The 21,005-nt window shown below is 53.0% G+C and overlaps 1 protein-coding gene across 1 annotated transcript in view; it reads right to left on the reverse strand.

Moving 5' to 3' along the window:
- CDC42BPB (CDC42 binding protein kinase beta) overlaps positions 1-21,005 on the reverse strand; it is a 119,138-nt gene that overhangs the window by 8,398 nt on the left and 89,735 nt on the right. The window contains 17 exon segments of the mRNA XM_061181309.1: positions 176-293; positions 374-491; positions 614-698; positions 786-883; positions 3,697-4,293; positions 5,288-5,350; positions 5,478-5,694; positions 6,907-6,988; positions 8,205-8,344; positions 8,918-9,054; positions 9,713-9,818; positions 11,802-11,879; positions 12,178-12,267; positions 15,635-15,714; positions 17,578-17,672; positions 17,993-18,141; positions 20,694-20,799. Coding sequence (XP_061037292.1) covers positions 176-293; positions 374-491; positions 614-698; positions 786-883; positions 3,697-4,293; positions 5,288-5,350; positions 5,478-5,694; positions 6,907-6,988; positions 8,205-8,344; positions 8,918-9,054; positions 9,713-9,818; positions 11,802-11,879; positions 12,178-12,267; positions 15,635-15,714; positions 17,578-17,672; positions 17,993-18,141; positions 20,694-20,799 — 2,359 coding nt within the window.

A 21,005-nucleotide genomic window follows, 5' to 3' on the forward strand; every position in this document is an offset into this window, starting at 1 on the left:
CCCACCAAGTATGCTACCTGCCCATACTCAGATGTTTCAGCAGTCACTGTTGACAGCTATTTCTCACAAACCCCTAACGGACTGAGATGGTGACAGACACCTCAGGAGCACACAGGCAGGAGCCACAGAGGAGCCAGGGTGTGGGGAGGGCAGGGGACAGCACCCGCGGGCTCACCAGAGGCAGGTCCATGAGCACCTGCATCCCGTCGCCCGGGCCCATGTGGGCCACGTGGTTGAAGTTGGTGGGGTTGGAGATCATCTTGGATCTCAGCTCCGGGTCTCTGAGCATCTCTCTAGGGGAAGGAAACACCGTGAGGTTCAGGAAGGCGTCAGGGTCCTCTGGGCCCAGCCCAGCCCCCAGCCAGGTTCCTACCGCCGCTGCTGCAGCCTCTCCTCCTCTGGCACCTTGAAGACAAACCGCCTTTTGCTTCTGGTCCGCAGCATCTGCTTCCTGCTGTTGTCAGAGGTGTCGGGCACGTTGAGAGCCGCTCCTGCAGGACAAGGAAAGGCTGCTGTGGCTCCGCGGGGCCCGGGGGAGGGCCACGCGGCCGCCGACTCCCAGGCAGGCCCCCCCTCCAGCCCCCGTCCTCTGCTCCCCCCGAGAAGGGCTCACCCGAGAACTTGCTCTTGAAGTAGATCAGGCGGGGAGGCTCGCAGTTGAGGAGGTTGAGGCTGCCCTCCGAGTTCAGTGGCCGGATCTGCGTTGGAAACCAGAGAGGGAGGCTGGCTGCTGGGGGGGAGGGGGGGGGCGACGGGGGGAGGGGCTGGGCACCGCCAAGCCTTACCCTGCGCAGGCCGACCGTCTGGACCCACTCCATGGTGCGTACGTCGAAGACATCCACGCCGTACTCGCTGTAGACCGTGACGTGCGCGGGGCTGCAACCTGGCGCACACGGAGCAGAGCGGTGAGCCCGGGCCCCCCCCCCCCGGTGCTGGGGGCCGCCCGCCCGCGTGGGGTGCAATGGCCCAAGCCGCAGGGGCCCTGCCCCTCACTCTAGAGGGAACCTTCACTTCAAGGTTCAGACAAACACAACCGACGTCTGAACGCTTTACCTCCACTCCTGAAACTAAACAGCATTTCAATACCATCGCATAGGTGCCGAAGGTGACCTGTTTAAACACCTGGCTTCCCCTTTAGCTTTCTTATACAACTACCTCAGAAGCCTGTCACGTCAGGCTCAGCGCATCTGAAATCCAGGAAAGAGCCCAATGTCCTGTTTCGTAAGGCAAATCCCTTCTTTCAGAGATGCCAAAAGGTCAGATTTCTGGGTAAATATTTAAAATCTCCACCCAGAGACTCCTGCTGGGCTCTGGGCAAGGGTGCTGGCTTACTCTGGAGCTGCTTTCAGGCAGCCCTCTTGTAATCGGGTCTGAACACACACGCAGTAGAACGACAATTACTCTCCTGCGATGAGCTGGGGAGTTGGTGCTGTCTTTCCCCTTCCCCGCTAAGGGATGGGACACCGTCAGGTCGTGACGGAAAACCCTCCCAGCGAACCACACGTGTGAGACCGAGGACTGGTGGCCCTGTGGCACCCGAAGTTTAAGGGGCCTTTCCCACGTTTAGGACAGCGCTAAAAAATATCTGAACTGAGAGAGAGAAAGCAGCGGTGGAGGCTGCATCCCGCCATCCTGCCAGAGGAGGCACAAGGCTGGGGGTCCCAGCATGCTGTCATCACACAGCCTCGCCCGGGCTGGCACGCAGAGCTGGCAGGTGGCTCTGGCTCAGCCCTGGTTCCTGGTCCTTCTCCCTTCCAGGGTTAATCTTCCTCATGTTACGCTTAACTGAAGATGAATTTCTAAAAAGCTTCTGCTATGCTGCTATTACAGATTCCAAATGGGCTCTCTGATCACACCTGTTCTTTTGAATACAAAAAAGAAAATACAACAGGGTTTAGGAAACAGACAAAAGATGCTGGAACCAGTCACCAAACTGTCCCAGAAGTGACATCTCAGACAAACCATGAGGCCTTTTTGAGTGCCACATGCGAAAAAGATGGTCAGAGAAATCAGAGGGCCCTGAAGTAACTCAGAGGACCTTCCCCCACATGGGGGCTTCTGCGGCAGCTCCTCTTACTTGTGAGCATGTGGGGCTTCATCTGCAGGGAGCCAGGAGAGATCTGTGCGTACAACTTACTGATAAAGTGATAAACTGAGACGTCCAGTCTAAAGAAAAATTTAAACTAAAAAGTTAAATCGGTGGGAAGAACATGGGCCGTGAAGTCTGACAGATCCGAGTCTGAAGCCAGTTCTGCTGAGTGGTTTGTGCAGGTCACCTCACCTCGTGGCCCTCAGGGTCCTCCTTGGTAGGATGGGACCAATTAACGCCCCCCCGCCCCCCGAGTAACAGGAGAGGGGGGCGAGAACACATGCATGCTCGGATGGGGCTTGGGACAAGCAGGCAACACTTCTAGTTCTCCATCCTGAAAGTTACTGAATTACTTTTTGCCAGCTCTAAAACTGACTTGGCATCTGTACTGTGCATGGAGGTGAAACAAGAGAGCACAAAGGTGGAGAGAGAGCTGGAATCAGAGGAGAACGCAGGAAGCTCGGGCGTCCCTGCCTGGTCACTCACGGTCAAGATTACAGAACACGGCACTCAGTGACCTGCATCCTGTCAGACGTTACCGGGTGGTCTTGAGGCCATTCCTGCACTGGCCACCCATGAAGACGAGCATGTGCGGCAGAGAGAGACCAGGAGGAGAAGCGCCAGGGCCAGGCCTCGGCCCTTCCTGCCGGCTCTGGCTGCCTGCACCGCACCCCAGGCCCTGACCAGGGGCTAACAAGGCCGGGACACGTCCAGCGAGCCTCCGCCGGCTGAAGGCCGGCAGCTCCCCTCACGGGCCGGGCTCCTGGTCCCAGCACCTTGGCTGTTCTGCCAGCTTGGTGAAGCCAGCAACGAGGCAGCCACAAGACTGTACCTTTAGGTAATTAAGGAAAAACCGAACTCCCACCTCCCACCCCCACGACCCCAGCCCCCGCCAGCTTGAAATCAACGTGTGCCCTGTGGCTGCCTACTTACTCCTCGTCCCTCTGGCCTTCGGGTGTCATGATGCAGCCCACCTGCTATACTCTATATCGAGTGGGTAGAATTTGAGGTTTAGGGTCTTTAAAAAGTGCTCAGACAGCAGGCCCAGCAGGAAGTGCCCCCCGTGGAGTGCGGACTCCAGGGCCTCGTGCCCAGTGCTGTCATCCACGCAGAAGGACACTTAACTGAGCCGATTAAGCAACAACTGTTCTCCAGAACAGCTCCTACCCCTCGGAACAATATTTGTCCCAAGAGGAACTCTGACCTGGACATCAGAACTGAGTATTTTCTGGTCACTGGAAACCTTTAGCTTGTTTTCATCACCGTGTAAGTTTATACATCATCATGAAGAACATCTTTTAAAACGTAAAACAGTGCAGGTCCTGTCTTCCCTTGGCCTCGCCTTCCCCCAGGGAGGCCAGCCGTCTCCGTCGGGCTCCCGGGCTGAGGGGCCCCCGCAGGGCCCGTGGGAGAGGAGGGCAAGCCCACTCCAGCGGGCCCGGGGTGTGGCAGTGGGACCGCCCTGCCCCCCGCAGCAAGCTGCGGAGCCCGCCTCTCCCGACGACTCAGCTGAGGGAGCTAGAGGACAAACCAAAGCAAATAGGACACATGCTGACCGGCGATGCGACAGCGGCAACGGGGTATGGCAACAGAAAACATATACATACTACAGGCAACGGGCGCCGCAGGCCACATGAGCTCCTGCGTGCGTGACCTCCGACCTTGTGGGTCCACGTACAGTCCCATGTGGCTGAAGCAAAGCAGGTACTCCTCACTTTTGAGCTCCACAGCACAAAGGGCATCAAAAGACTGTTGTGAGAGGAACGTAAGCGAGGGGTCATTGGGATTTACCAGGTTTAGAGCCTGCCCATCTCCCTGGGTGCTCAACAGAGAGAACCCGGAAGGGTAGCCAACACAGAGCTTGTCCTTGACCACGGCCATCCACTGTACATTGCCAGGGGCCACAAGCTCGCTGAACTTCCTGTGGAAAGGCTTAGTTCTCTGGATCTCATAGCAAAGGACCAGACGCTTCACCGCCACGAACAGGCAGGTAGGGCCGCTCTTCTTCAGCGTTCCGGTCGCCATGAGCTGGCAGCCTTTTGTCTCCGGAAGCTTGATGTCCACGCTGCTCTCCACGCCGTCGAAGGAGGACCATGGACACAGGTGGACGTGGTGGTTCCGGCCGCAGAGGAGGACGGCGACTCTCTCTCTGGGGGCAAGCTCGATCTGGTACACTTTCTTGTAGTCGGCCACGCGGACGATCACTGCAGGACGGGCGCGAGAGCGTGAGGCCAGGGCCTCCGCTCGCGTCCCACCCGGAGCGCCCCCTCCTCGTCATCTCACACACACCCCTGGCGCCAGGGCCCTGGCTGGGAGGTGCCAAGGGCAGTGAGGCCCTGCGTGGGGGGATCTGGACGCCCTTCCAGCTCATCCCTGAACCCAGGAACATTTGGAAAACAAAAAAACCTCACTGGATCCTTGGAGAAACTCGCTGAAGGCTCCCACCCGCTCACTAGGCCCCCAGACCAACCCAGGACCCTCGATACCCTAACTGGGGCAGGGCCTCCACTCGGGCTCTGAGCGAGAGCCGGGGGTCTGGACCCCGAGGGACAAACAGCCCGCGGCAGCAGCCACCATCCCAAGGCCACATGTGTTCACCCTTCTTCCACTGTGCCGGGACCCCAGGCTCGTCAGGAAGGGACCACCGCCACCTCGGGGCAACTCCCTATTCCCTGGGGGAGGCGCCCAGAGCTGTGCCCAGGGCGGTGAAGCGAAGAGACTTAGGGGTACTTTTGCTTTTTCTTCTGGGAAGAATGAAAGGTCAAAATTTGAAGCAAAGGAAGGAGAGTTTTGGTAAGGCCTCGGTGCATCCAGGAATTAAGGAAGCATTTCTCCTCCTGGGAAGCTCTCCCTGCCCCGACTTCCTGCTCAGTCCTCTCCCTGAAGGGCCTAATATACATGGCAGTCAGCTCACCACCAGCCCTCGAGGCTGGTCTCTGCGTTTCACTGGACCCGCCGGGTGGGCCCTACCCACAGCCTTCGGGGCTGGGGGACACGAGGCAGACAGTTACTGACCATCTGTCTTATTTGTGGCGCGTCCTTCTCCTCAGCCGCTCGCCTTTCCCTTTCTTTATAAAGCTCTCTGACGCGGCGACTTACTCCTCTCACCCAGGGAATCCGTCTTAACCCGACACGTTGCCACCACCGACCCCGCGCGTGTGGCACTAAGCAGGCAGCCCGAGCGCCCGGCTCACTCACCATCCCGGGTCACCTCTATGACGTAGAGCCCTTCCTCGAGGCCGACGGCGATCCTGTCCCCGTCTGCGAACAACGTAAAGCGGTCAATAGCGGCGCACGGGCCGTCTGCGTCCAAAGCGGCGGGGAGACTACCAGCTCAAACGGGCCACACCACTGAGCCCGCACACGGCCGGCACATGGAGAAACGCACCCAGGATGGCGGCCGTGAGGACGGCCTTGATGAGGGGCAGCGAGCTGTCGTAGGCCTCCTGCGGGACGTGCACCAGCAGGTTCCTCAGGCGGTTCTTGTGGAGGATGGCCTGCAGGCCTTCCAGGATCCCCACCCACTTCCTCTTTTCGTTCTCATTTTCCGTCAGAATGAGCAGCGAGCCGGTCTTAGAAGGTGCGCCTGAGAGAGAGGCCGTCACCTTCACACGGAAACAAAACACACAGAGAAGAGCGATGAGACAACCGGACGCACCGAGCCGACGCCGCGCGGCCTGCAGGGGTGAGGGCGGGGGCTGCTGCCGGAGAGCTCGCCTCCGTGGGCGGCCGCCGGGGTCCTGGTCCAGCCGCCCGCGGGCCGCGACAGCCCGGCTCTCACACGGCGCCCACAGTCCGGCCTCGCCAGAGCTCAGGTGACTCGGCTCTGGCCAGAACTGCAGTTCACTGTTCACTCGAAAGCCGCCTTCTTGAAGGCTCTGATCACAGCTGAGAAACACACTCTCAGAACACGTCGAGGGACAACAGGATCTCAAACAAACGACTTCCCTGTGGGCGCTCCCCAAACACTTACCGGGGCACGGGACAGCCTTAGTTGCTACAAATCATCCTTTAGGCACACAATGACGGGAATTTTCTGTATTGTATACAGAGACAGTTTCTGAAGAGATGTGATTTAACAGAAAGTGATCCATAGACTTGGTTTTGTGGTCAACCAAATTTCTCTGTACTTATAAAAATTCCCAGTGGAGGGGGATCCACAATCTTCTAGAAGCTTCCTGACGCCACAGCATCTAACACTAGCTCAGCAGGGGACACTCCAACTCAGCCAACAAGACCGCTAATAAGCAATGTCTACTGATTTTTCCCCGGCTTTGCTCCAGTTAATGGCCAACAAGTCCTCAGGAAGGAGGCTGAAGGGTTCGTTTCATCTATAGCCAACTGCGTGTCGGCCTCCAGCACCTAGTGCACTGGACTGGAGCAGCCGGGACACAGATCGAGGAGGGAGGACGGAGCGGGAGGGCCTGACGCTGGGGAGACAGGGCTCTGCCGTGTGCAGAGAGGGTCTGTTACCCAGTACGGGGAGGGGGACAAGGGACACAGGACACATCGACAGGTGTGAAGGAATCTGGAGAAATGGGGGGTCCGCTCTGGATGTGTGCGAGCCCCTTGCTACAGGACAAGGAAATGCTCACAACAGTCCTTTTATTTTAACCACATGGATTTTTTCTTTTTTTTTTTTTGGCCACACCACGTGGCATTCGGGATCTTAGTTCCCCAACCAGGGATTGAACCCGTGCCCCCTGCAGGGGAACTGCGGAGTCTTAACCACTGGACCACTGGACCGCCAGGGAAGTCCCCCTACGGACTTTTTATCGTTAATGAAACGTCTCTAAAAATTTGGAAAGAAAACATACCCTGAATATACACGGAATATCTCGGCGTGAAGCGTGTATGACGTCTGAAGCCAGGACTGAGCTCACAGAGAACTCTTCATCTCTGGTAAGAAATAACACATTCAGAATATCGGAAAAGAGACACACACACAGGACCCTGTCCTCCACCCTTTAGGAACATTATGAGAAAGGATACTTTGGGGACTGTTTTCTAGAATACAAGGGAGGCTCCTTGCCTCCACCAGGATAAGAAAACACTTATAACGACAAAGCCAACAAACAAAAAAAAAGAATCTTGCATGCGTTTCAATGATTAGGAATGATTGAGAATAAAACGACCTTCCTGAGTCACACTGTTCTATACTGTGCCAGACTGTTCCACAAGTACAAACATACCACATCTTTGCTTTGGCCTGTACCTGGCTATAAACGGGAATAAAATGTGCTGAGATAACCATGGAATCACCTCCAGTTTGCTCTAAACCCTGGGCTACGAGCAGCATTACGCCTTGGGACACCTGCCAGTGGTCTCGTCACTGCTGGGCCAGGGGCACACCTGTGTGCAGCGAGGGGTGAGCAAGATCACCCGGGGACGTTTCCAAATCACAGGTGCCCAGCTGTTCACCCCTGCCCCATGGGTCCCCCGAATACCGATGCTGGAGAATGAAGCTCCAGGCCAGGCGCTAGCCCCGGACAGGTGCCATACCGTGTGGCACTGGGGGTGGTGACAGAGGGACGGGCGCTCCACCTTGTGAGGAGAGGACGTGGCAGCAGCAACAACAGCTCCGCCCGCCAGGCTCTGAGCTAAGCACACCCTGTCTATTCACTTGCTTAATCTTCCCAACAACCCTCGTACCTCACGACGTTGCTATTATGTCCATTTCAGAGAGTTAACCACAGAGAAGGTGGGGAGGGAAGGGTGCTGTGCCTTTTTGTATGTTGATGGCAGGAAGGCATCTGACTAGAGATGGAAGCCCTAAGAGACGGTGCCACTCAGCAAACGCTGTGGCCACACGAAGACAAGGGCTCACGAAGACAAGAGCACAGACTACCTCAGGCTGTGCAGTGTGTCTCTGGGATCTTTTCTACTTGTTCTTGGGTATGTATTTTTCTTATTAGATGCCTATTTGGCAAATCTTTCAGGGCAAAAACATTCACAGCAGGAAAGTTTCTAGCAGGCACCTGTTTTTGGAGCTGCCCAATAATTCAGGGCGTGAAGGTAGAAATGGGGTTAAAGGCTACCAGGCAACAAACTCTCATTCTCAGATATATAAGTCAAGTAAACCTCCTAGAACGAGGATAGACTGCACCACACCGACCTGAGGTCTAGGACTTGGCTGGCCACGACGCCAGGCTGGGTGGACTTGCCCTCGGGCAGGTCGTACAGAAAGAGCTTGCAGTCACAGACCACTGCGTAGGCCCGCTGCCACCCCTTCTTCACCCCGGTCGGCTTGGGGACCTGCAGATCAAAGTAACCATGTTCCTCCGGGCCAGAGGTGCCAGCCGCAACAGGTCCGGGCAGCGGGAAGTGGCGGTGGCAGGCCCGGGAGACTTCCTGGAGGCGGCTGCTGTGCGGTGGTCCGCTCCTAGCTGCTGCACGGCCAGTCCAGGCCGGCGGCAGAGCTGCGTCTGGGCCCAGGATGACTCGGGCAGTGCTGGGGAGGGGCTCTGCCCACGACAGAAGGTGACGCAGGGGACAGTGCAGACAGCTCAACGAATGGGTGTGTTCCCAGCAGACGTGGAGCATCGTGGAATGCTGGGCCGGGCACAGTGCCTTCAAACGGCACTTGGCTTTGAAACCTTAAGCGCATCAGCCCAGGAGGTGGGGACGAGAGGCCCCGGCTGATGCCGTGTTTCTGGGGGGGTCCTCAGGACCCCAGGAGGGGAGGGCTCCCAGGACCGGAGGGCTCCCAGGACCGGCATGTGGGTCGCTTCATGCAGCAAAGGGACCGATTTCCAGGGCAGCTGGGCATGGCCGTGGGTCACCAGGCTGGGTCGCCTGCCTGGGCAGGCAGCGGGGGGAACGTCCTACCTTCACGTAGCCCTTGTAAGCCGTTCCTATGCCTCTCTGTACGTCCACACCAAGAGGCCGCTTGGACTGCTCGGGGGGTATGGGGCACACCTGGGGAGCGCTGTCCTTGCAAGACACGTGGCAGGCAAATGAGCACACTGCGAAAGCACAAAACACACTGTCAGACCTGCGCCCCCAAAGCAGCAGTTGCCTCAGACGTGCGTGGCACCCCAAGAAGGAAACAGTTTTTAGAGCAGTTCCCACAAATGCTCAGGGTACGCTGGCATCGAGCAACTTTTCCACACGCTCACTAGCGCCCGCTGGGGGGCTGGCGCCTGCGCTCAGGGGCTCCAGCCCCAGGCTCGTCCCACTTCTCACCGCGGGACCTCGGCTGGCCACGTGTGACCGCCCAGCCCCAGCCCAGGGCGAGAGCACAACACAGAGGCCTAAGATGCTCACAGTGACAGACCAGCAGGAGAGAGACCAGACCGTGGTGCTCATCTCTAAATGACCTGACAGTGGAAGATCGTAGAGTTCTTCTTACTCTCTGCTCTTCCTCATCTTGGAGAATGGACGTGGACGGGACGTGGATGCTACATTTTGTAACAAACAAGGACCAACAGACACCCTGGTCGCCCCAGAGCAGCGTGCTGTCCACTGCAGCATGATCTCAACTCAGAGACCTTCACCGAGCACTTGTAAAGCCAGAGAAGGAGCATGTGCCCTGGGCCCCTCACGGCTAGGCGGCCCTTGGCCTCGCCGGCCTTCACCGTGACTCCCACGCCCGGCCCCTCTCGGCTCGCAGGCCGCACTCACCCTCGCAGGCGTAGCCCTGGCGGATCAGCCCCACCATCAGGGAGGTGCAGTGGCTGCACTGCGTGGGGCTGGAGAAGGACTTGATGCTGAACTGGTGCGCTTTCGGCTGCAGGAAGAAGGTCAAGGTGGTGAGACACGGGCGGTGGGGACCAGGGACATGTCTGCTTGTAACCAAGCGTTCCAACAACTGGAGCGCGCCCTGGAAAAGCTGAGCCACACGCTTTCACCACGACGTGCGTGGCTCCCGGCGTGACCCCACGCACGGAGCCTGAGCCAAAAAATGAGTCCACACGTGCGGCCTTCAGTGAGGACCCTCGCTGCCCACACCAGCGAGGCTGGTCGGGCTGGGGCGCCACGGTGACTCGAGCCCCTTGCCTGCCAGAGGCTCTGGGGCTGGCCTGGGCCATGTTTTGGAGTGGGCTGCCACCCACAGCAGCTTGTTCCTCCCAGCAAGAGTCTGGAAAGACCCAATGCTCCTTGTCGGGAAAACAGACACAGGACGCCACGGACAATGGGATGAGAAGCCCAGCCAGCGTCCATGAAGCTTAACATGGCAAATGAAAGGATTCCTTTCAGGGGCCCGTGAAGATGTGGAACCATTTGCAGGAAGCAAGGGAGTGACCAACACAAAATCCAGAGAGCAGCCTGATCCCTGACTCCACGAGAATCGCATTCCAAAAGCCAAGCCGTTAGCTGGTCCCACACAAAATCAAGCCCCCCATCTCTAGCTGGCATGGCTGCCTGTGACTGAAGCCTTAAAAAAGACCATGTCTACATTAAAGAAAAAAAAACATCCAGTATGAAAGGTCAGACACCTGCTAAGCTTGAAACCAGGGCCCTGTCACACCTCGAAGCCACGACCTACGCTGAACCCGTGCGTACTGACGGCACAGCTCTTCAAGATACATTTACGAAAAAGACAAGTTACGAAGCCGCACACTGAGCGGAATTCCATTCACGCTGAGGAAGAAGTGCCTCCCATAAACCACGTGGTTCTCTGAGGCTCAAAGTGCAGCCAGATGAATGGGAACAAATGTGGAGGAGGGACTTAATGGACACCGAGCACAGAGTGGTTACCAGGGGACGAGGAAACGCAGTCTGGGGAGTGAAGACAGAGGGCCGGGGAGGTTAGACTCTGAAATCAGCCCATTAAAATGCATTCATGTCTCATTGGTTTAATCAAGAAAACACAGGGGGCTTCGCTGGTGGCGCCGTGGTTAAGAGTCCGCCTGCCGGGCTTCCCTGGTGGCACAGTGGTTAGGAATCCGCCTGCCAATGCAGGGGACACGGGTTCGAGCCCTGGTCCGGGAGGATCCCACATGCCACGGAGCAACTAAGCCCGTGCGCCACAACTACTGAGCCTGCGCTCTAGTGCCCGAGAACCACAACTACTGAGCCCGCATGCTACAACTACTGAAGCCCACGTGCCTAGAGCCCGTGCTCCGCAACAAGAGAAGCCACCGCAATGAGAAGCCCGCACACTGCTACGAAGAGTAGCCCCCGCTCACCACAACTAGAGAAAGCCCACACACAGCAACGAAGATCCAACACAGCCAAAATATAAAAATAAATTTATTAAAAAAAAAAAAAAGTGTCCACCTGCCAATGCAGGGGACACGGGTTCAATCTCTGGTCCGGGAAGATCCCACATGCCGCGGAGCAACTAAGCCCATGCGCCACAACTACTGAGCCTGCGCTCTAGAGCTCGCGAGCCACAACTACTGAGCCCGCGTGTCACAACTACTGAAGCCCGTGAACGTAGAGCCCATGCTCTGCAACGAGAAGCCACCACAATGAGAAGCCCGCGCACTGCAAGGAAGAGTAGCTCCCGCTCGCTGCAACTAGAGAAAAACCCGCGTGCAGCAACGAAGACCCAACGCAGCCAAAAATAAACAAACAAATTAATTAATTAAATATATTTAAAAAAAAAAAAGAAGTATAGAAAACACAGGATCCTGATGCTTTCTGGATTACACACTACTCAGAACAAAACATTACTGTGTACGTGAAAATACTAAGTAAGTCTTATTTACACAAAAGTTGTCTAAATCCGAGAAGGCCCCCCGGGGAAGAGCAAGGTCCCTCCTACCTTTGGTCCCGTCAGAGCGAGGGTCTGTGTGGTGGGCAGCGGCACGGTGGGTGGCCTCTGAGGGGCCCGAGCCACGTCCTGGGGGACAAGCGTGGACAGGTGAGCACTGTCGTAGCTCAGCACGCCTCTTACACAGCAGAACTGATGAATAATGAACAGTCCTGCATTTTAATTTACTACACTGTTGAGACACCTGTCAAAGCAGCCCTCATCTGGCTGATGCACTGACAGTAATTCTCAAACACAAGCCGGGCTTGGAGTGACAAGCTGTGAGGCATCAGGGCAGCTTCTGTTCGAGGGCCCGCGAGGCGCGTGGACGTGGGGGCAGGGGGCAGACCCCAGGGCTCTCGGGGCGTCAACAGGGCAATACTCTCACCTCCTGCTGTTCTGTGCTTGCGGCCACAGAGACTGGTGGGGACACCTCTGGCTTTGGAGCTTGTGTTTCTTGCTCACTCGTTGAGCTGGTCTGTGAAAACAAAGGCAGAGAAATATTGTGGGACTAAAAGAGCTTATTCTGCAGAATTTAGACTCTAACTACATGTTCTTTATTTAAAAAGTGCATTTCATTGGGGACCTAAGGTCCCAGCACCGATCCTTAGTCCTGGCACGTCCCGCCACGGACCCCACCTCACTCACAGCTGTCCTGCCTTCTCTGCGGCCTCTGCCCCCGGCGTTCTAAGGCTGGGGTGGCGACCACGTGGGAGGGTGGCCTCGGACAAGTCATGACAATCGCCAAAGGCCTCACCCTCCAACTGCAGCCCGGACCCCCGCATCCTCCGGCCCCAGCCATTTAAGGGCAGGAACGGAAGCTGCCAACCCTCTGAGGTCACTCAGCAGTGATTTTACTCTGCACCCAGGAACCCTAAGATCAAGTAGCCACGTGCTCCATAACCTCAACTCAGGGATCGAGAAATAATACTAACGTCAAAAAAGGTCTATGGACCTGTGACCAGAAGTAGGAATTTCCCTGGAAGCTTTATGACACAGGGAAGCAATGTTCTGTTCTGATAACTCAAGATTCCCAATTTACTTCCACAATTTGAAGCTCAAGCTGCATTCTAAAACCACCTAAAAATGACTTCACATTCATGAGTGTTCCTGATTCTAACATTTCCTCATCACCAGCAATTACGATTTACACAGATGCACATATACAGTTTCCAAAGCTTCATAAATGTGACACAGAAGTAGCTGGGTAGGTACCTACAAGAGCAGTTTACAGCTGTTATCTTGTGTTCCGAATTGAAATCCCATTGAACCAAATCAGAGAAACACTTTCCAATGGCTGGAATTAATTAGGCTGCTGTCTAAGGAGCCAAATTCAGATGGGAAGGCAGCACATACACAAAAAACACATGCACAACTGTGTACTCCAATATTTGAATTTGTAAGCAAACTCACAAGGGAAGGGCTAGATCAATTAGCTACAAATATAAGCAAGTTTCTCCCATAAATAAGGTATGTTAAATGAGTTACAGTTCCATCTTTAGATAAATGAAGGGCAGAAAAACATTAAGTAATTTAATTTTAGCTGTGTAACAGCCCCACTAGTTTCATTTAGTTGGTTAATTAATCAAAAGGATGCAAATGAAGGAGGAGGAGACGTGCACATCCAGTGCCGCTCTGCTGACGTGAGTGAGGGAGCGGGGAGCGGCGCCGGCAGTGACTTCCTTCTTCCCAAGAGGCTGGCAGAGAGGATGAGGAGGAGGAGACAGAGTCCTCGGTTGTGACAGACGGGAGGAACAAAACCATCACTCCCACCCAATAAAATCTTGCGTGAAAATATACTGATTCACTCATTGCGGCAAACATTTCTAGTATAAACAGCAAGCTTAATATGGAGAAAGCAGAAGAGAAGCTTCAATCAGACATTTCTCATGTCTGGAAACCCTCCTAGCACACTCAGACTCTGACCAAGGATTTTTTTCTTTCCATCAGTAAATGTCCTTCCTACTTAAATCACAGGGTAGTGAGGGAATAAAGCATGAAAATGGCAGGAGTGCTGGCTACACAGGATAAGGTTCAGAGATCATAATCTCTGCCGCCACTGCAACCGCTCCGCCGGCCGCCCACGGAGATGGAAGGCCCGAGCCAGAAACCACCTGCCGCCACATGGATTGCTACTCTGTCCACTAGTTTTACAGAAAAGCCACTGCTGTCCTGCCCCCACCCCGCCCCCCGGTTAACAACCCGAGTCTTTGCTTCTCGGAGGTCTGTATCTGCCCCGACGACGGTGTCTGGCCGTGCAGGGTCAGGAGAAGGCACCAGGCTGAGCAGCGGCAGGTTCTGTACGTACCGCGGGTGTGAACGGTTGCATGTATTTGCCTCTTAAAAACTGAGGACTTCAGGGAAAAGGCAGCATCACAAATTTGATTTAAAAAACCCTCTTAACAGGTGAATGTAAACAGGTGTGTGCCCAGAATGGTGGGGGCAATACAGATCCGCTTGGATTTTCTAACAACTGATCTAGGCAAGGATCACAGTTGTCCGCTAACCCACAGTGACCGCTGATTGCTCCCGGGGCCCTTCCCAGGGTGGGGTCTGGCAGACACCACCTCCACCTAAGGGTCAAGAAGCTTAGCGTCTCCAGTGCTGAGCAAACTGGCCTCCGCTCACGGGGAGAACACACCATCTCCCGTGCAGAGTTCACATCAAGATGTTCAACCCACATCTAATCAAGAGGAGGAGTGGAGGGCCTTCTACAAGACAACTCGTCTGGACACTACAAAAATATCAACGCTATAAAAAACAAAGTGTGGGGGTGGGGGAGACAGGGGCACGGCTCCAGATTAAAGGAGACCAAAGAGACACGAGCTCTGGCTCCTGAGTTGGAGGGAAGGCAGCTGTGCGCTGCGGCATCAGTGCAAACCGTCCCCGCGTGGTGAGGGCACTGTGGATACGCAGGGGAATGTCTTCAACTCAGGAAAGAAACGCTGGAGTATTGAGTGTATTAGGGGTCATGATGCCTGCAACCCACGCTCAAATAGCTCAGGGGAAAAAGGTCCATGTGCATGTGGAGAGAGAGAGAGAGAAAGCAAGTGCAGCAACATGCCAGGTGAGAGATACGTATGTTCACTGTACTACTCTTTCAACTTTCCTGCAGGTTTAAAATTTTCTAACAAAAAGTTAACAAAAGCAACGGCAAACACATCAGAAGTCCCATTAATGAGATTTCCCTTCACTAGTTTCCCGTTGCGGCTTGTTTCAAGGGGCTGCTGGGAAGGGCCCATCCCTGCAGTTTTGCAGAGACCGTCCTGCCTCCACGGAGAGATGTGAAGAATGCGCTGCGGAAGAGGAGGGAAGCGGGATCCACTCAGACCAGCAGCCGCTCCCCAAGCTGGAGGGGCTGCTCTGGGTTCCTCCTGCGCGGGTCGGGTCTCCCTGAGCAGAGGCGATGAACTCCAGCACTAGGACCGCAACAGGGGCCCGGGCCGGACTGTTCTTCCAAGCCACCCACCTCCGCCCCGGCAAGGCTGCACCGTACTGAAACGGGAACACAACCGGCTCATTCTTCAGCGTGAGAACTTGTGGTTTAAAAACTGCCTGAAATATTCAGCACACAGGCAGAGGCCGGTGTGGACTTCCTCCCGGAAGATGCCAAGCACTCTCTTACCCTCCACCTAACTTGAGGGGCCTCTCTGTGAACGTCTCAAACACCCTGCTTCCAACCGTACACGTTTAGCCCCTGGTCAACTGCAGGGTCGGCACAGCTGAGCTAAACTGCCAGGGGCCAATGTACTGTGGGTTTGTGGCCCCGTAGGTAGTCAAATCACAGTAAGCGATTTCTAACTTGTCATCAATTCATCTGTCACTTTAAAAAAATAATTACTTACTCTAAACGTCAGATCATGCGCAAGAGGTGCAGTGTTGAAGTACTCAAAAATAGAATCCTGAAAATCTGGAAGTTTGAGTCCTGTAAGAACAAAACGAGACTAGTCAAGGTAAAAAATTTAAGATGCAAAGACTCAGTGTCATCAAGATATCAATTCTCTGTCAGTTAAATGATAAATCTGAGAGGGTAACCGAGGAAGACTATCCGGAAATCTCTAAAAATGAGGGGGTGGGTGGGGGGAGGAGACCTACCAGATACTAAAGCAGATTCATTAAAGCCTCTCTAATTAGAATCGGGGGGTCTCGCCCATGGACGATGAGCAGGGCAGAAAATCCAGGAACAGCCCCCAGGGCCCATGGTAATTAAATCTCATCTATGATCAGACTCCCATCTGAAATCAGTAGCGAGGGGAACTTTTTAGTAACTGGCACTGGACAACTAACTAGCCACAGGAAATAGATAAAACGGGGTCCGCCCCTCAAACTGTACGTCACAGTAAATTCCAGATAGGTCAGTAATCTAAATGTTAAAAGTGAGACTATGCAAGCGTCAAAAGAAGACATGGGTGAATTACTTGAGCAACTGGGGACTTGGGGGTATTGCCCTGTGACTCAAAAAAGGGAAAAAACTGATAAATTTGACACACAAAAATTTAAAAAAACAACAATAAAAACACCCTACGCTTGGCAAAACAAAAAAAAAACAACAGCAAAAAACCATCATAAACAAAGACAAAAGACAAACTAGGAAAAATATTTGCAACTTCTGTCAAACAAAAGGTTCTAGTCCTCAATATATAAAAAGCTTCTAAAAATTAAGAAAAAGCCACAACTTGAATTTTAAAAAATGGGTAGAAAACACAGATACATAAGTCACCAGAATAAGAAATACAAATAGCCCTCAAACATATGGAAAGATGTGCAATCTTGCTCATAATAAGAAAAAATGCAAATGTGGTGCTACTTCTCACCCATTCAGAGTAAGATCATACTTTGTGGGCGAGGATCTGGGGCAGGGACCCTCGCCTGCACTGGAGACACAAATGCACAAGCATCGGAGCAGAATCCAGCACTGTTGAGGCTAAGCGTATGCATGCTTAACCTTTGACTGGCAATCCCACTTCTGGAAATCTATCCCCAAAATACACGGACAGAAATAGGAAACGCTATATGCACACGGCTACTCACCGCAGCACTCTGTGATAGCAAGAGACCAGAAGAGCCCAACACCCAGCAGGGTGCGGTGCTGTGCTGTGCTGGGCGAAGGGTCCGGGACCAGCTGAGGGCTGTGGCCTCGCCCGAGCACAGAACAGAGCAGGGCAGGCCTTTGTGAAGTCATGGGGGACACAACTGTCTAATTATACAGGTACAGGTATTTGCTTTATATTTTCAAGGTGAAACAAAGGAAGAATAAACCAAAAACTGTGGTTACCTTTGGAGAAGGCATCCTTGAACAAACTCTACTTCAGAATTTGGACTTTGGAATTATGCTAAGTGCTTTCTTTATGTAACTAAAAACTATTAAACCTAAAAGAAATGAAATCTAAAATAAAACCATTTCATTAAAAAGGTTTATATTTAAATAATTCAGGGGCTTCCCTGGGTGGCGCAGTGGTTAAGAATCCACCTGCCAATGCAGGGAACACAGGTTCGAGCCCTGGTCCGGGAAGATCCCACATGCCGTGGAGCAACTAAGCCCGTGCGCCACAACTACTGAGCCTGTGCTCTAGAGCCCGCGAGCCACAACTACTGAAGCCCGTGTGCCTAGAACCCGTGCTCTGCAACAATGAGAAGCCACCGCGACGAGAAGCCCATGCACTGCAATGAAGAGTAGCCCCCACTCTCAGCAACTAGAGAAAAGCCTGCGCACAGCAATGAAGACCCAATGTAGCCAAAAATAAATTAAAACAAAAAAAAAAATTCAGACGCGTTGATTCTAATTTACCAGTATCTGCTCTAAACTTTTCTTCCATCTTCTTCTTCAAAATTTCCATTTCTTCTAATAATTCTCTATTCTTGGCTTCGGAATCCTTTAGTTTGCTAAAATAAAAAATAAACAGCTTTAAGTGCCCAGAGCCCAAGTCATCTCTGTGCTGGCTCAGATGGAGTGTCAAGATGTTGGGGGGGGGGGGGGGGGAGGGTGTTTAACCCAGGTGCCTGGGAAAGCGGCAGGGCAGGCACGACAAGTTCCCCTGTTCATACACTTCAAAACTGCAGACTCTCATGCTCTCATTTTTTCCTGAAAACACTAATAAGCACAGCCCCCAGGAGGTGAAGTGCTCACACATACCCGTGCACCCAGGTCTAACTGAACACCGACTAAGTGCCAGCCCCCCGGTGGCCCAAGGCCCCGCAGGCACCTTTCAAAGGAGAGATTCATGTCCTTGACCTTCCTCAGCTCCTCCTGGACGAGCTGTTTGGCCCGGATCTCCGCCTCTAGAGCTGACTGCAGTTCCAGGCGTGCAGACATGTCCAGCTTCTGACTACGGCGAACTTTCCAAAGGGGATCCTGTAGAGATCGGTTCAAATATTAAAAATACATTCTTAAGCTATTTACTTGTTTAACAAAATTAATGCTAACAAATAAGTAATTCAGCTTCTTTGAATCTTAAGCTTTTATTATATTTAAGTATCAACTCTCAGATGTTATTAAAGTCCATGGGATCCAATTTTAGTTTTGTGACTTCTTTCTTAGAGGTCTTCTAAAGAATAAAATTTACGGGTTTTTTTTTTCTTTAAGAATAAAACTGATCCTATAGTGTAATTTCTACATGGCTCCACTACACTCTTTTACAAATTTAAGTTACATTCTAGGATCACAGTTACCTTATTTTTCCTACGTCTTGAAACATTTTGCTATTTCATCATCTTAGTAACTATGTCCTTACTCATCCATTATTCCTACCTATGATAAAAGACTAAAATAATAACAGAAAGGAAGAATGATGGAATGACCTAGAAGGTTGAAGCCATAGTGAAATAAACCAGCTTGAGGACAGCATTCTTCCATTTTCTTATTGAGCTGCCTGATGTATCTGACTTTCAAGAGCATAAGAGAAATCTGGAGAGACTATCTTGTAGACTTTTTTTTAGGCTTTCACTGAATACGGTTAAGAATTTTTCATTTTTCCTCCATAACAAGAGAGAGAAAAAACGGAGTGAGAGATGGTTCACAATTAGTGGACAATCAGAAGAGGGTATGGAGGAGCAGAGCAGGGCTCCACCTAGCGGTGACAGCGGGACGGATAAGCTAAGAGAAGGCTCAGGGGACCACATCCTAGAGGAACTTTCTCAAGAATGGATAAGTGAACAGACGACACACTTCTAAGGACATTCTCATCCAGTTAGGCCTTCAACACGAAGAACTATCCACACTGTATTTTGCAACAAGAATCTCAACGGGGGCTTCCCTGGTGGTGCAGCGGTTAAGAATCTGCCTGCCAATGCAGGGGACACGGGTTCAATCCCTGGTCCGGGAAGATCCCACATGCCGTGGAGCAACTAAGCCCGTGCGCCACAATTAATGAGCCTGTGCCCTAGAGCCCGCGAGCCACAACTACTGGAGCCCACGTGCCACAACTACTGAAGCCTGCACACCTAGAGCCCATGCTCTGCCACAAGAGAAGCCACCACACCACAACAAAGAGTAGCCCCCGCTCGCCCCAACTAGAGAAAGCCCGTGCACAGCAACGAAGACCCAACGCAGACAAAAATTAATAAATAAATTAAAAAAAAAAAAAAAAAAAGAATCTCAACAATCCCATTTTGCTAAAAGGACATATTCTTTCATCTTTTATGAGGTTTGTGCACAAACTTTATTTAATGCAGTTTATAAATGCCAGTGTACTTGTAAACATGACTGGAAGAAAAGAAAAAAATAGAAACAAAAAAATTTACTGCTCATTCTATTTGGTGTTTATAAATGTAAAAATGAAAATATTTTCTAATTGTGGAGCAAAGAACACAGTGGTATTTTTTCCTTCAATAAAATTATGAGCTGTCCATGTTTTCAAAAGTATTGTGTTCTGGACTTCCCTGGTGGTGCAGTGGTTACGAATCCACCTGCCAATGCAGGGGACACGGGTTCGAGCCCTGGTCCGGGAAGATCCCACAGGTCGCAGAACAACTAAGCCCGTGCGCCACAACTACTAAGCCCGCGAGCCACAACTACTGAAGCCTGCGCTCTAGAGCCACAACTACTGAAGCCCGCACACCTAGAGCCCGTGCTCCACAACAAGAGAAGCCACCGTAATGAGAAGTCCGCGCACCGTAACCAAGAGTAGCCCCCGCTCGCCTCAACTAGAGAAAGCCCACGCGCAGCAACAAAGACCCAACACAGCCAAAAATAAATAAATAAAAACAAAACAAAAAATGTATTGTGTTTTGGTGACGGAAGCACAAGAAGAGCGAGAGGTCAAGGATGAGCTGGAACCTATCAGAGACGGACTCCTGAGGTTCGGCATCTACAAGCCGCACGTGCTCCAGGCCCAGTGGGACGGGGGCCAGCAGTTCAGTCCACCCAAAAGTACTGGCCCCCCCCACCTTGGTAAATATACCTTCAAACCAGGAAAACATGGAATAAAACTGTGCGTTCACTAAGTTTAATTCTAGCCAGAATCCTAATGAAGTTGTTCCTCTTCACCTTTACTCTCACTCTGTGTATTATTCACAAAGTAACTCACACATGCGTATTTTAACAAGGGTAAATGGTGGAGGAGAGAAGGGGGCGCGAGCTGCTGCACGGGGACCAGCACCACCAGCCCAGCGCTCAAGAGTCACACAGACTGCTGGACAGACGGACAGATCTACACACTAATAAAACAAACCTCCTCAACGGCGGAATCCCGTCCTGCTAAGTTAAGACTGCGCCACAGAGCCTGCTACTCAACAGTGATTTGCTAAATGAATGAATCGTATCAAAGTAATCTGTGATCTCCTGATGCCCGACAAGATGCTAGCCACACAGAAACCTCCCACGTCACTGAATTACCTGCACGTTCACATCTGGAGCCACTGATGATCCCCCAGCAACACAAGTGCGCATTTCAGACCCAGACCTACCAGTGTCCTTGACCCCAGGCTGGAGCTCCTCAGCGTCTCGAGCTCTTCAGTCATCTTCGAAGCCAGGGCCTGAAGATAGCCCCGGGCATCCTTCTCGTCGCTGACCCTGGAGGGGGACGGCCATCCCGTGAGCGAGAGGTGCCCACCACCCCTCCTCAGGACACGGCGGCCCAATGCCATGTCACCCCCCGTCACCCGTGACGAGCCCACACCCTGTTAGGGGAGGCCAGTCCCAGCTCGCTCTCTGGGGCTCCTGGGCCTTCGTGCAGCCGTGCTTCCCAGAAGCTCTGCCTCCGTTTCAGCCAGGACACG

This window comes from Eubalaena glacialis, chromosome 2 (genome assembly GCF_028564815.1).
Source record: "Eubalaena glacialis isolate mEubGla1 chromosome 2, mEubGla1.1.hap2.+ XY, whole genome shotgun sequence".
Taxonomy (NCBI): domain Eukaryota; kingdom Metazoa; phylum Chordata; class Mammalia; order Artiodactyla; family Balaenidae; genus Eubalaena; species Eubalaena glacialis.